At 47.8% G+C, this 15,238-nt stretch overlaps 6 protein-coding genes across 6 annotated transcripts; 5 read left to right on the top strand and 1 right to left on the bottom strand.

Annotated features, from left to right (window-relative positions):
* Window positions 1-334: 334 nt before the first annotated feature.
* BU24DRAFT_496837 (general substrate transporter) lies at window positions 335-2,124 on the top strand (the record flags this gene model as incomplete). Its single annotated transcript, XM_033534217.1, has 3 exons — window positions 335-512; window positions 584-1,380; window positions 1,434-2,124. Exons 1-3 carry the CDS (start codon window positions 414-416, stop codon window positions 2,122-2,124), a joined length of 1,587 nt encoding a protein of 528 aa, XP_033378375.1. The 5' UTR covers window positions 335-413.
* A 1,295-nt stretch (window positions 2,125-3,419) lies between these two features.
* Window positions 3,420-4,889, top strand: BU24DRAFT_496836 (alpha/beta-hydrolase). Its single transcript, XM_033534216.1, has 2 exons — window positions 3,420-4,075; window positions 4,129-4,889. The coding sequence occupies exons 1-2, from the start codon at window positions 3,558-3,560 to the stop codon at window positions 4,670-4,672; spliced, it is 1,062 nt and encodes a 353-aa protein (XP_033378374.1). The 5' UTR covers window positions 3,420-3,557; the 3' UTR covers window positions 4,673-4,889.
* Window positions 4,890-5,498: 609 nt separating this feature from the next.
* On the top strand, window positions 5,499-6,620 carry BU24DRAFT_428069 (carbohydrate-binding module family 1 protein; the record flags this gene model as incomplete). The annotated part of the gene is made up of 3 exons (XM_033529384.1): window positions 5,499-5,736; window positions 5,782-5,859; window positions 5,907-6,620. 3 exons carry the CDS (start codon window positions 5,502-5,504, stop codon window positions 6,521-6,523), a joined length of 930 nt encoding a protein of 309 aa, XP_033378373.1. The 3' UTR covers window positions 6,524-6,620.
* Window positions 6,621-7,159: 539 nt separating this feature from the next.
* Window positions 7,160-7,745, top strand: BU24DRAFT_473221 (uncharacterized protein; the record flags this gene model as incomplete). The annotated part of the gene is made up of 2 exons (XM_033532766.1): window positions 7,160-7,535; window positions 7,597-7,745. Exons 1-2 carry the CDS (start codon window positions 7,205-7,207, stop codon window positions 7,743-7,745), a joined length of 480 nt encoding a protein of 159 aa, XP_033378372.1. The 5' UTR covers window positions 7,160-7,204.
* A 637-nt stretch (window positions 7,746-8,382) lies between these two features.
* Window positions 8,383-11,610, top strand: BU24DRAFT_455199 (uncharacterized protein; the record flags this gene model as incomplete). Its single annotated transcript, XM_033531360.1, has 4 exons — window positions 8,383-9,571; window positions 9,616-10,054; window positions 10,106-10,339; window positions 10,387-11,610. The coding sequence occupies 4 exons, from the start codon at window positions 8,383-8,385 to the stop codon at window positions 11,450-11,452; spliced, it is 2,928 nt and encodes a 975-aa protein (XP_033378371.1). The 3' UTR covers window positions 11,453-11,610.
* Window positions 11,611-12,631: 1,021 nt separating this feature from the next.
* BU24DRAFT_428065 (uncharacterized protein) lies at window positions 12,632-13,821 on the bottom strand (the record flags this gene model as incomplete). Its single annotated transcript, XM_033529383.1, has 1 exon — window positions 12,632-13,821. The coding sequence occupies exon 1, from the start codon at window positions 13,579-13,581 to the stop codon at window positions 12,634-12,636; it is 948 nt and encodes a 315-aa protein (XP_033378370.1). The 5' UTR covers window positions 13,582-13,821.
* Between the last annotated feature and the right edge of the window lie 1,417 nt (window positions 13,822-15,238).

Below are 15,238 nucleotides of genomic sequence, written 5' to 3'. Positions count from 1 at the left end.
GTGCCTTGATATTCGGATATGACTTCTTCCAGGCGATTGGATGAGACGGGTCATGACTCAAGTCTCCGCGAAAAGAGGCGAATGACGAGTAGACAAACAGAACATCACTGAACATGTCGTCCACTCCGCTCTCCGCGTTTCCCCCGCAGTGCTGATCTCCATGTTCGCTATACTAATTCTGCTATGGTTTATTTGCCATGGTTAAATACTCAGACAGTCCTCGGTTACCATTGCCGAGCATAGAACAGTCTTGCTCTTACGGCATGCCGGTATAAGTATGTGGTTCTGTTTACTATACGGTAGATGACCTTCTTCGATTGTAGTAATTAATATTTGATACCATTCTCCAATATTGGAGCGTCAAGTAACTCCCAGACAAGGCCCTCAGGTGCTCAACCCGAACCACGACGACTATGCGAAACATTCTCAAACTGAGGGAGAGACCAGGTGAGGAGGTTCCGCAAGAAGTGTACGGATGGAGGCCCTACGCTCTCGCATTTTCCGCATCATGGGTAAAAGCCCCTTCTGTAACCCCTCAGTAGACTGTTGTAGCAAACTTTGACTAACGCATAGATTGCTGTAGGCATCTGCGATGTATGGATATGATTCCGCCTTCATTGGCGGCACTCTCAACCTGCCCTCGTTCCAGAGAACATTCGGCCTTGCAGACGCCAGTAAGCGAGCAAAGGCAGACTTATCCTCGAATATTGTTTCCACTTTCCAGGGCGGCGCATTCTTCGGTTGCGCCGCTGGGTTCTTCATGGCCGAGCGCTTCGGTCGTAAAGCTACCATCATGGCATCCGCCGTCATCTTCACGGTTGGGGCTATATTGCAAATGATAGGTCGCCTGGATCTACTTTACGCGGGTCGAGTGTTCACGGGATGGGGCGTTGGAGCCAGTGCAATGATTCTACCCATCTACGTGTCAGAATGCTCTCCTGCATTGATTCGTGGGCGATTGGTGGGGGTGTTTGAGATCATGCTTCAGGTCGCACTTGTGTTCGGATTCTGGGTCAATTATGGCGTGAACAAGAACATCCCCGCGACGACATCAAAGCAGTGGCACATACCGGTTGCAGTGCAATTCATCCCGGCTGGATTGCTAGTCTTGACCATGATACCCATGATAGAGAGTCCTCGATGGCTCATGTCGAAGGGTAGAAAGCAGGAGGCAGCCAAAGCTCTGTCATGGGTAAGGCACTTGCCAGAAGACCACCCCTGGATCATACATGAGCTTTCAGTGGTTGAAAATGCAATAGAATCCGAAGTGGCTGGTTCCCCGCGCACATGGAAACAAATAGGACGAGAGTTGTTTTCAGCCGGTGTGAGAGGGCGTATCATTATCTCGTTCATGATGATGATATTCCAGAACTTCACTGGGTAAGCTTCGCATCTATGGCCTGATAATGTCCATGACTGAACTTCTGCTACAGTATCAACGCAATCAACTACTACTCTCCAACGATATTTACTTCCATTGGTTTCACCGGAACTTCCAATGGCCTCCTTGCAACGGGTATCTTTGGCATCGTCAAGATGGTGGCTACCATGCTATATGCTGGTTTCCTTGTCGACAAGGTAGGCCGTCGTAACCTGTTGCTGATCGGTGGCGCGGGAGCAGGCATCAGCATGTTCTACCTAGCCGGTTATTCCCAAATATCGGGCTCGTTTGAGCGCACGCCGCCGCTCGACTCTGGTGCCCGCGCAGCCGTCGCCATGGTGTACATTTATGCCCTCTTCTACGGCCTCAGCTGGAATGGAATACCCTGGTTATTCTGCTCGGAGGTCCTACCCACGCGCGTTCGGACTGCTGGTATGGCATTCTGCGTGTGTATACAGTGGCTGACACAATTCGTCGTTGTGTACTCTTTACCACATATGGTCATTGGCATCAAACATGGTACATTTCTCTTCTTCGGAGCATGCACAGTGCTTGCGATTGGTTTCGCTTGGTTGTTTGTGCCAGAGACGAAGGGTGTTCAGCTCGAGGATATGGATCTATTGTTCGGGCGTGACGTCTCGATCGTTGCCACGAAGGCGAGGCAAAATTATGAAGATGTCCGGAATGCGCGAGTGGTTGTAGCGGAGGAGAAGGGCAGTGTGGTGTATGAGGAGAAAGTCTAATCAGGCGGAGTGATGTCATTTGTACAACTACGAACTTCTCTAATGTCAAGTACAGATTGCCAAATGACCAACAGCCAATCTTGGATTAGTGTATCACGATACTGGGAATTGCCCATAAGTACTCCTACCAAGTATGAATACTATTTCCTTTGCCTAAGCCATCATCGAGTCCGCAGTGTTGAGAGACAATATGTGATTGTGCAATCCCCTCAGATTTGCATCAATGGCCAGCCCAAACGGTTAAGAGATGGCTCGGGACCTGATCGAAAGGACACTTCGTCGGGCGATTACGGAGACAATTGGCATTTGTGCATACCTACTGAGAAATGGATGAGAAGTTACATCCTCATGTCCGACACTTGCGCAGGCTTCAATTCAAGTACTTGGCTTTTGGGAAGATGGGCACAGATCATGAATAAAGACCACCAAGAGTTGAACCATTCGGATCACTTCCTAGAATTACTCTTGTCCAATCATGGTTAGCGACAAGGTCGAAGCCTCTCCATCACTTCGAATTACTTCACTCGTCCTTCTGGTTTCATCAACTTCGCCAACTTCACCAACTTTTCCACAAAACAACGAGGTACGTACTACTCTTCAAGTAGACGCGTCTCACACTTGACTAATATGTTCTCTTAGCTACAAACACATTTCGCAACGAAACCCCGCACCCGAGGACTTTTGACCCGCGTTGTATTATTTGGTCACCAATCTCATTTTGGGGGGCTCCCCATGTGGATCTGACCGATATAGACGACCTAGCGCAGGAGAAGTTTTAATTATTTGGCTACCATTTTCACGTCTGAGACCCGTTACCCGAATAAAGCTGTCCGGAGTGGAAGACCCAGTGCCTGGATATGTCGAGATCATTGAGCTGGATCTCTCTGTGGGTCCACCTGCGCCTTCTTTATCTTCTGTTTAGGAGAAGGAGAGAATTTGTCGGAGACTGCGGTAGGCCTTCTCGTTGAGGATTTGCTACTGTGAGATAGAGGACAACAGTCATTTGAAATTGACAAGACCGTACAGTCCACTCTGCATTCATCAATGCCATTCTATGATGAAGCTGAAAGTGTACAACTAATCGAGTTTAGCCGCGGCGCGTCATGAAGTATCTCTTGCCGAAGTATGGTGTGGCTGATCAGCCTCTCCGCCTCTGCATTCCTCTTCCAGCCTCGAAAGGTAAGTCGGGGCTCCGACTACCAATGAGACCACCCGGACACGCCCGAATTTTTGGTGGTACAAACCAAAGAATATATGAGGGCTCGTAGCCAGTACAGTCACTCAGTCATTCTTCTTGATTCTACATGATATCTAATTGTAGCCTGTACAAGCACCCGAATTCCTTCCATCTCAATTTCATTCAAGAACTTCATCGTCCACTTAGCAATTGTGGATTTCTGGACAAATAAAGTGCCCTCTATCGTCAAGTTCCCATGTTCGGCCCGTTCGTTCTCCAATGGCGAGCACCATCTCCCAACCCTCCAAGACCACCGCCGCCGCCAGCGGGTATCAAACGTACATATGTGACCACGACTTCTGGCCCGCTGGAACTACTTTCTGCCATTCCCGATTCAACGTCAGACTCTAAACCACCTCTCTTCTTTGCGCACGGTGGGTTTGGTTGTGCTGAAATGTGGATTCCATATTTGCAGTATTTCTCTTCTCAGGGCTACCCATGTTACTCTATAAGCTATCGTGGCCACGGTAACTCCTGGTATCCAGGCTTATGGAGAATGTATTTCACGAGTCGCGGGACCATGGGCAGTGATCTCGTCGCAGGGATCGAGCACGTCGAGAAGCTTGAAAAGGCGCGACGAAAAGTGCAAGAGAATGTAAAGGTCATTTTGATCGCTCATTCGGCTGGCGGTGCACTCAGCCAGTACATTCTCAGCAGAGGGCTGGTCAAAGTGCAGGGATTCTGCATGTTTGCAGCCGTACCTGGATTCGGATCGTAAGTCAATTCTCCGCAGATCTCAGGAGTATTAAAACTGATGTTTCCTCTAGATGGAGTGCATACAAGTTCTGGGCTCTGACAGCGCCCTTTCACTTCCCGTATCGCCTTTACCATCCACGGTACATTCTGGCAAACACGCAACAGGTGCATGATGCATTTTTTTCTCCATCTACGCCAACTTCGGTTGTCAAATCGTTAGAACGATTATTGTCGCCCTATGAGAGCATGCTTTGGCCGATGCAGGCTCTATTCCGATTCGTCACGGGTGCAGATGTGCTGTCGTCGATCACAGGGTGGCGTTTGCAAAAAAGCAACTCTTCCGCCTCCAAGCTGAGCAACAGATTCCTCGTGATAGCAGCGGAGAAAGATGTATTATGTACGCCTTCATTGTTGGAAGATGCAACCCAACGATATCGAGCCGCATTCCGCGATATGGTCCAGAGGAAAAAGGTAGATGGGATCTCTGAACGAGATCTCGATGAAACAAGCGGTGTATCTTTCAAGGTTGTCCCGGAATTGGGACACCACCTTCAAAACCACGTTGGTTGGGAACGGGGAGCAGAAGAGGTGCTCGATTGGGTGAAGTCTTTGTGACAGAGTGCAAACGCATGTTTTTTCCAACTCGACAGCGTCGTTCTAAACATTGCTTAGCTTCCACTCCGCTCCGAAAAATGTTATCTGATGTCATGAATGGTATTGCCTATACATTGTACAATGTATTGAATAATTGTACATTATTTCTGGTGTTTTTGCAATGTGCAGCCTAGGGTCGCTTCATATAGAATGCAATATAACCCCCTACCAATTTCGGCACGGACCAGACGGACCGAAGGGAGACTCCCAAACGACCATCTACTCTATTATTTATATGGTGAAATCGAACGCGGAGCCTCCTGGCCATGTGCTTCAACAAGGTACTATCGGATGCCGGCAGCTGCCTGTTCGAGTGTTGCGATCCTGGGAGCCGATAGCATGTCCAAAATCTGGGGTATGGCAATTTCTCGTCCCCCACTGTTCGCGTCCAATCGAACAGTCACTTGATAAATTACACGATGCCCAACCTTTGCTCACATGGCAGGGCTGTTGTTTCAATTTCCACTTCTCAAGCGCTTCACTGCCTCCGTTTTCTCCGGCACCAATCGAGATCCGCTTCTAAATGGCTTCTAGCCACGATGTCTTACGTGGATCGAAATCAATAGCGGATTGCACTCCATCTAATCCTAGCGCTGGGCAATCTAAACTACCACACTTCGACCCGACAGACAAGATTTTGAGAACATGATAAGATTTGATAGTAAGGCTTCCTAGCATCAAGGCTCGTGTAGCGTGCAGATCAGTCTCGTCTATAAAACGGCCACTGCTGCCAGACAAAAGCCTCGACCTGCAAGCCATCCAAGAAACACTCCAAACTAGAATACAAGCTATGAAGATCCAGTCCCTCATCAGCGCGGCTGTTCTTGCTGCATCCAATGTCTCGGCCCACACTATCCTCCAGAAGATCTCCGTGAATGGTGCGGATCAGGGCCAGTTGAAGGGTGTCCGTGCCCCCGATAGCGACTACCCCATCCAGAACGTCAACGACGCTAGCTTCGCTTGTAACAAAGACATCAAGCACAAGGACAACACTGTCATCAACATACCAGCTGGAGCCAAAATAGGTACGGAGTAATAGTGAGTACACAGACACACAACTGACCGATCAGGCGGATGGTGGGGTCACGTGATAGGCGGAGCACAGGGAGCAAATGATCCAGATCACCCAATCGCGAAGTCACATAAGGGTTAGTAGTCATCTTCTTGGTGTAAAGTTGTTTCTAAGACGCGACAGGACCTATCAGCTACTGGCTTGCAAAGGTGGACAGCGCCGCAAACACTGGCACAACAGGTCTTCAGTGGTTCAAGGTGGCCCATGAGGGACTTTCCAACGGCAAGTGGGCCGTCGATAACATGATTGCGAATCAAGGCTGGCATTACTTCACGATGCCATCCTGCATTGCCCCAGGAGAATATCTTCTCCGAGTCGAGCTCCTCGCCCTTCACAGCGCGGGCCAATCTGGACAGGCTCAGTTTTACATGGAGTGCGCTCAAATCAAGATTACAGGCAGCGGTACTAGCAAGGGCTCAAACTTCGTTTCATTCCCAGGAGCGTACAAGAGTAACGACCCTGGCATCTTGTTGTCCATCTACGATACCACTGGCCAACCATACATGGGAGGAAAGCCATACCAGATCCCAGGACCAGCTCCTCTTGTCTGTGGTGCCGATAGTGGATCGGGAGGTCAGACTCCTGAGGTGACTCCGCCTGTCCCAGGAAATGGCGCGGGGGGTGCGACCGCTCCGCTCTACGGTCAGTGTGGTGGTAACACTTGGACTGGACCAACGGCATGCGCTGAAGGTGTTTGCAAGGCATCTGGTGAATACTACAGCCAGTGTGTGCCAAATTAGGGTGCAGCTCGAACATAGCGCATAATAGCAATGCCACTGTACTTTTCGTTCCTGATGATCGGGAACTAAGAATGCATTTATTAGTGAGCCAAAGAACCACTATTATGAATTCATGTTAGTTACTCAGTAATCAATATTTCATAAGAATCACAAAATACTTAACTATCATTGATTCCTTTGTCATCCAAAACGCGTATCCCTCTTTCACTCATCAGCGTGTCAACACAATATGACTCTATGTATTGATGACAGCCCGCAGATCATCTATTTCCTGCTGCACATGTCGTCAGAACTCCGCACAGAATGTCGTTCCTTACGATCACCTACCGTGCTTTTTTACGCCGAAAGCACCGTGTTCTATAAATGAGAATGGCGCGATTCCAGTTTGACGATGAAACTTAGCTGCACAGTGAAAGAGAGGTAGGTGAAAAGGACTGGAGCCATGACGCATGATATAGCTGCTCATATAATCAAGAATCATACGCAAGGATCTACTACTTGGAGTCACATCAAGAGCAAGTCATTGCATTCAGCAAAGACGTTCAAGATGAAAGTTCCAGTACATAAGGTTCCATGATCCAAGAGTGTCCTTCATCATCCTCAAAACCTCGCCTGCAACTCTCGGACTTTGGCACACTTCAACGAAACATTTCGTTTACAGATCATCGAATCTTATCAACGATGGCCAACAGCAGTAGCGGTCAAGACCCCCATGTTCTCTACTCCGTGGAGTTCTTTCACCTGAAAGGAAAAGTGTACCAAAGCGAGCCAGTTGCCACTTTGGGATTTACTACTTCGAAGGCTATTAGGCAATTATGCGTCGACGAATGGGGATGGAAATGCGGAGGTTGTGAGGAATACAAGACCTACAAGGAGCTTGCAGAAAGAAAGCATCGACTGAGCCAGGAAGACGGAAATGGCTCCAAGCGAATGTGCAAATGGATTGATCCACTCGATGACAATAAACCCAACGAGACGGGTCGCAATCCAAACGCTGTGGTACAACTAGGCTGTGAGTTTTAGACTGTCTTCTGCATTCTTTGCATATCAGACTTTGAGCTAACGTATGGTAGTGTGGGAGAATCTGGTAAAAACGATACGCCCGTGCTTTCGTGAGAATCGCATAGATGAGCTCCTTGAAAAAATAAGGAAGGATCAGGAGGAGATCCAGGAGAAGGTCATGAAGGAAGGTTCTCCCACTTCCCAAGCTCGTGGATGCTAAGGCATCATCAAAATCACGGGGAATTAATTTCTGACCAGGCCCCCATCTGATTGTCCTTCTACCGTTTCCCTGAATGGCGCAAAGTGGTATACTAAATAACCATACTTCAAACTTCAAACAAAGAATAGAATCTTCACCACCCTGGCAATAGCGAATCACAATGTTTTTAGATTTATTTGCCTACCGACCGTGTGGGACATATACTGAAATTTGGTGCAGATATTACATCGATCAATGGTTATGTATTTCGTTAGGCCAGCGAACATCTCTCGCCCAGCGAGCAGCTAGCGCAATATTATAGTGATCACAGCGAATGAAACCATCAGGTGGGGCATAGGCTCCAAAAAACCACAACGACCTCAATTGTTCTTCCTGCGGGTGCCACTACTTCGTTATCAGGGAATAAAGAGGTCAGGGTGCAAGTCACAGTCACGGGGCCCCACGACGTTCCGCGCCAGTTTCGTGTGCTAGCGTCTCGCGTTCCCCTGATCGGCGCTTTTTTAGCCCAATCTAGCCACTTCGATGAATTGGTGGAATGTCAAACGTTCACTTATGACATTCTCAGTTAACGAAGACTTGGACGAGCGTGCTCACAAGTCGAACGGACGCCTTAAGAAAACATCTTATTCTTCCAGCAATGAGCGACGAAGAATATGACAGCGAAGACTTTGACCGCGAGGATGATGATAGCGAACCTGATTATGAATTCAGACGTCGTAATCAATCTCCAGAAGTAGTAGCTGCTCCCAACCTACGCTCTTTCAAATCACAGTTACGAGGCTGCTTGGACCGAATAGAGCACGAAGGAACCTTTTCCGCCATTCATCATTATCAGTCCTACACCCCTCCTGGTCTCTTCTTAGATGCACTTGGGTCAGTTGGCTTGCCCTTGAGCATTCGCGATGCAGAGGCCATCAAACAAGCATGCCTGTCCTCAAATTCTGGGCCCCTTCCCATGGATGATATCTGGGAAGTTGGATTCGAATGCAAAAACCCTGAATGGGAAGCGCAACTCGATACCTACATCAACAGAACAGTCGAACTGCTGGGTTTCGCGCGATCGATTTGGGCCGTACCACGAAGAACACTTCTCTGCGGAGTGAACGCATTCGCGAACGGTGAACTACCAGATAATACCGAGACGCGCGGTAAATGTGGTACACTACTGATATGCCTGCCGTCGGAGCATACTGGTGGTAATATTGAAGTTAGCCACCATGACGAAAGGTGCAATTTCGCGACTTCAGCTACATCAGCTTTTGGATTAACTGTGTTGGCGTGGCATTCTGATGTTTCCTCCAAAGTACAAAGAATTACCTCGGGCTATCGCTTGGCTCTTGAATATGATCTCGTACGAAATGTATCAGAAGGACCCGAACAAACAGCTACATCACTTTCAACAAGACACAATGAGCTACAGCAAATCTTGCAGCAATGGCAGGATGCCCCAAATTTCCCCGATATCCTTCTATATCCTCTTAAGCGAAAATACACCGACCTTGCCTTGCAGTCATTGCAAGGTGGCGATGCTGCCAAAGCGAGATACCTGGATCATGTTTGCAAGTCGAATGGTTTCCTTTGGTTTCTTGGCCGCTTGACTCGAACAGAAACTGTAATCGATGAGGAGCCTGATATTCCCATGAAGCACTCACTTCACCAGGTGGTCACTCCTCTTGGAGAGGCGGTGGAGTTGAGTAGAATTATTGATATTTCACACATCGTGACAGAGGACTTGTACCGAGGGCGGCAATCAGACAATGAAGTCGGATCAGACTTCGAATATGACATGCCGAGAAAGTTGACGATTCAACACCATGACAATGTTGGTATACTCTTCAGTTCTGAGAAACGAGTTAATGAATTGAACAAGTACTGGTCCTGGTGGACAGAGCTAAATTGTTGCAGAAGGAAAGGATTCTGGACTGTACCAATTCTGCCTCGTTGCTCTCCTACTTCAAAATTTGCAACAACGAGCTTGTACCGCTCGAGTTGCGCGAATCCCTGATGCAGACATTTTTACAGGCTGCTATCGAAATGCTTTTCAAGGCGCTGAAGGGAGTGTTATCTGTTATGGACCATAACGGACTGGTCCATGAGGACCGAGCTATTTCAGAAATGAAACAGGTCATTGTCGGCTCGATAAAACATTCTGCACTAGTCGGACGAAGTGAAGCCATCTGTTCCATTTTGGCTCCTGCTCTTCGAAATCCAGTCTTTTGGGCTTCCTTGTCAAACCCCCTCGCAAAAGTCATCAAAGAGCAGATATACATCGATTTTGTCAAGCGGGGGGCGGGCGTTTTCGATGCATGGTAAATGGTCCTGTTATCATCGTAACAGCAAATTGGTTAACGCAAGTTCAGGTTCTCGTATTTACCAGATGTGCGCACATTCGTGGATGTCAATAACATTCGAACGTTTCTGGATCAAGTCGCACAGCAGATACCCACCACGTCAAGCGTTTCCCATCAAGAGTTTCGTGAGCGGAAGTTGACAGACCTCTTGCGTAATATCCAAGACTATTCCGAGTCTGATGTCAACGCAATTCTATCTTTGATAGATAGTCGTGCGGTGCCTCCAAGGGTATACTATGACGTGTATGTTACAATCAGTATCCTGATACACAGCACTAACGCAATTCCAGGGTGATACCAACACTTGCCAGAGGAAATCGCGCAGCACTTTCTCTTTTCTTGGAGAGGTTTGGGTGTAAATCTGTCGACGAGCATTGGCGGCCAACTGTCCAAGCTACTTTCAAGTCGTTACTGGAAACCTCTATGACTACTTTAAAAGCACGACATGCCGATCTTAAAGATCAAAACGTCCATGTGACAGGCAACACCACCATATCATCACGGACTTACGTGACACGTCTGATCGAAATCTTGCGGACAACACTCCACCTGAAGCTACAGTCGGAAGCAAGACTACTCATGGAAGTTGCATTTTCGGACGTACCAGATTTGAAATCCCCGATATGGTCGGATTGGACGACGATCTTTGACATCCAGAAGGGACTGTTTCATGTGATGGAACAATACGACTATGAGCCTCTCAATATGGCTGCAGCGTATTATTCCAGGACATCATTCGCTAATTGCGTCGAAAGCCTTGCTCTCAAGCGCCCGCGTCCGCCAGTGGACTGGAGCCGCGGACAAGTGTATCCATGTAGCGGGTCCTGCCTGCAATGCCGAGATCTGAATCATTTTCTCGGTGACCCGGTGCAACCGCAAGCAATATTCGGCTATCCAATGCAGGCTCGTAAACACATAGAGTTCAAGCTAAATGGCCAATACTGTGAATGTGTCACGGATAAAGACTTTAAGCCTCACAGGTTCATAGTCACAAAAACTGACGGAAGGTATCGGGAGCTACAGACACGGTGGATCACGGAGGTTGACAGGTTACGTGAGCGCCTTACCAGCCTAGTGAATCCCTTTGGGTTGAAGGTTCTTGGGGCATCGTATGTTCAGGCGCTTTTCGACAGGTTGGACAATGCATCTATCTCACAACCAGGTCCCACCATGGAACAGGAGGCTCAAAGTAATCCTCACGGGCAACTTTCGGGGCCCCTTCAACCACCAGCTAGTGTATCAGGTCCTCAGGGCTATCACTCGCCGCTCCCTGGGCCATCCAATATCCCAGTTCATACTGCAGCAAGTTCGTCAAGCCACGCAGGAGTCAAAAGAAGATTTGACGGCACGCATTAGTATACGGGCACTCAAATGGTGAAGGGTTCTCTTTGCTATAGATAGCGGTTGGGCAGATGAGCTGCTTGCATCTTTGTTTCGCGATCGTCGAATCTGCATCTGGTACGGGGGCGGCGATGACAAATTGAATCAACCAGCAGCTGGATACGATGCCGAAGTTTTAAGGGTTTATTTCTGTATCACGGGGCATACTTATAAAATTTATTCGCTTGGGATAAGACAGGTTGTGGTATCAAGTAAACAGGCATAAAGGCCCGAAATGGTATTGTATTTATAGTCCAATGAGCGCGATTGGTGATTACAGTGTGCAGACACAAAGTATGTGGTGCGAACATTTCAGCACGCGTATGCGTGAATTGCTGCATTGTAGCCCCAATAATACACTCACACTCATCAACTTCAAACACATATGGCAAATTGCGTAACGTTTGAAGGAAGGAGAGCTGACGACCCAGGTGAGATCGAAGCGCCTAATGGAACGCAAACAAGTACATCACTCCATACAAGATGAGAATGACGATGCGTGCATTCAAAAAACAAAGAGATAACAGGTATGGTGTATGCGATCCACTTTATAAGACGCGCGAGAGGATCACGCCTTCAAAAAAGACGTAGCTGCTCTTCACGTTACGAATCACATCGTAAGATGGGCGGTGCTATTCTAGGCCGCCTCCGAATTGGTTTTGTTGTTGCGAGACATAAGCCCAAATTTCCCTTCCTGGATAAGCTTCGGACTGATCCATACACCATAAGCGTATGGGTACCTTTGCTGCGGATCAACACCCGTTTGACCGCTTTGATGCGGTCCTTGGGCAAAGCATCCATTTCGTCCCGCATGTACAAAGAATGAGGTTGGGTGTTTGAAGGCCTGATAGTCGCCACTTGTACCGTGCCGCTTGTCGGTTTCCGACTTGTGCCTACAACGGTTCACCTACAGGTCCAGCGTGGCTGAAGGACGAAATACCCAACGTATCTGGTTTCGGAGAACTTGCCACACCCTCTCTGGATACTTACTTGTCTATGAAAGACAAAAATTCCTTGTCTTTTATGACCGTGGATTTAAAAGTGTAGGTATATTTCGCGCGTAATTCAGGGTATAATTCGCTACAACGTAAAGTATGAACATAATCGAAATGCATGTACATGTTAAGAATACAACTGAATATTTCAAACAATAGCAATCATCCTGTAAGTGTCCGCTCTGAATCGGCAGCACTGCGCAAAGTATCGGTCGACCTCTCATGCTTCAGCGATGAAGATGGTGTCGATTTCTCTTGTAGGCAGCGTTTCGATTGTCTCCAAGTCGCTATCACCGCATCCCAATACATTGCTGGATCATCCGCCATATGTCGGCAATGAGCACTTTTTTCGAAGAAAGCCTCCGTGACTGGTATTCCTTTTTCTCGAGACTCGATTGCATGCTCTTGAATGTCGGGCCACATTATCAAATCATCAGCTCTCGAATAAAGATAACACCTTGGTGCTTCGAAGTCCCACAATCGGTCATCAAGTAAGCGACGCCTTGTCTTCGCGATGGGACTAGTTTTCTTGCCTCCATTGATGATGTAAATGGCCCACACCAAGGAAAACCAAATCCAACTGATGGCCAGACCTCCAAATCGGAGAATAGGGTGTGGCGGAAGGCTCTTCCTTACAGCATTGACCAACGGCATGAATCGGGGCTTACCTGGTGCCGAGTCAATACATACTGTAGTGGCTGGCAACCGTTGCCCCGTCTCGTTGTAGTAAGCCTCTGCAAACTCCACAGCCTTATTTGTACCACCTTCTGAGAATGCGTGGATGAGTATATCATTCGCCTTGTATTGGAGAATATGGTCGATGGCAGGCCGAAGTCGACGTTGTCGTCTCTTTGATGTCCGTAGGGCCATGTCTTTAATCGATGTAGTGACGACAAGTATTCGACTTGATGGGAACAAGATTTGATAATTTTGTGTGTATTTCAGAATGTGTCGTCCTCCAGCGCCTGTCCATGAGAAGATGAAAATCAGGTCGGGACATTGCTCTTCACTCTTTCCAGATAACTGTGTCGGGGTATGGCGTGCATACTCCCAGATACCAGGTCCTATGGAAGAGAAACCTGGGATTGAGTCGTATCGATCTTTCACCATGTCGTCACTGTAATATTTGTGATATATGCAGTGAACGGACGGGGGAATCGATTGGAGGCCTCACAGCCTTATGGATATGATCAGGGTGCCAAGAATAGGCAAAAATATATGAGAAGAGAAAGACCTGTTTTCGAAAGCAGAGCGGTAGATAAGAATAACCTTGAAATTGCAGAATAATGATTTCTGGGGTGCTGATACCTGAGGGACTTTCCCCCATTTATGATCCCCTCTGCTCTGACATGTTGCGCCGCTCAAGATTGGGATTCGCGCGAAGTGATACTGAAATAGAGGCACATGGATTTCTGTTATTTTTGCCTTGAATGATTTCACTTGGCTGGGTTTCGATAACCGCAATAATCACCGAATGCGCAAACCGTTCCAGATCTTCATTACATGAGCATGGCTATGGGGCCCACTCTATTGCTACGTCACTCCATTTCTCAACTCATCTTGGTATCATAGCTTTCCAACATAATATTCACTATCCAAATGGGCTATTTACAACGGGAAATGTCTAGTTCGGGGACAAGTTACTGTATATGCTTACCAGAGATAGTCATTTTATTGCAACAATCCGTACAGTCAAGACAATACCATTATATTGTAAGAGAACTTCTTAGATTTTCTAATGGCCTCGTTGACGCCGTGGTTCTAACTTCATGGCGACGAATCTCGCTTGAACATCGTCCACCTCAAAATAGAGCGTTAGCGTTTCGTCGAACAGGTATCGATAAAGTTAGACTCGCAACAGCTAGCGCCATTCCCGCAGGCTGGGGACACTTTTCTTATAAAAGATCTCGTACCAGCCAGCATTCGCATTTGCTCAATTCAGTATGGTTAAGATCCGATCCGGGCCCTGTTCCCGTGGGGCTGACATGGGAGCGTTTAGACTTACACATCGGATGGGGGCTGAGCGCCTCACAGTCAAGGACCCCCAAGGGCCCACTGTAACGCCCTATGAGGTCAGATATCTCTATCGATTACACCTGCGGAGGAAAGTTCAGACGGACCATGGGTTCATGTCTGGACGATTTCTGCCAATCGTTCATCCAAATGTGCCACTTGAAACCCTTCAGGGAATTTTTCGCTTCTTCTTGCATGCCGCGAGCCGGGTAGAACAATACAGCACAAGGATCTTTCTCCCCGGTAAGCCACCCATGCGATCGCCACGACACTGGCTGGCACATATCACCACATGCATACATGGCCTTTGATCTACATTCGCGCGGTATTCTCACTTAAGCTGAGGGACACAATACATCATCTTTGCTGCGCTGGTCTGTCTATCAAGACTTAAAGTGGGATAGTAAACGGCTGTGCCCTACAGAGGGACGTCCTGGGTTATATCATGTACATGTATACTTAAACGCAGCATCGTTGTATGGAAATAGAATCCATACAGTTTCATCGTCAATGAGCGCTATCTAGGTCTCCCTGTACCCTAGATATATCTGAATCATTCCCTCCGTAAAGCCCTTCTGAGCGTCAATTTTCGTCTTACTTTTTAATTGATTAGAAAACTCAGTCTCAATGTATTTAGTAGCTCCTATGGAGAGCTATAGACCTCAACCTTTGGGTAGCAACCCAGCAAGGGTTGCTTTTGTCGAGAATTATGCTCAACGAAATGTTGCCGTGACGGCGTCACCAGATGCGTTCC

This window comes from Aaosphaeria arxii, assembly GCF_010015735.1.
Source record: "Aaosphaeria arxii CBS 175.79 unplaced genomic scaffold BU24scaffold_12, whole genome shotgun sequence".
Taxonomy (NCBI): Eukaryota; Fungi; Ascomycota; class Dothideomycetes; order Pleosporales; genus Aaosphaeria; species Aaosphaeria arxii.
The sequence above is the reverse complement of the archived record's forward strand: the minus strand, read 5'-3'. Positions and strand labels throughout refer to the sequence as shown.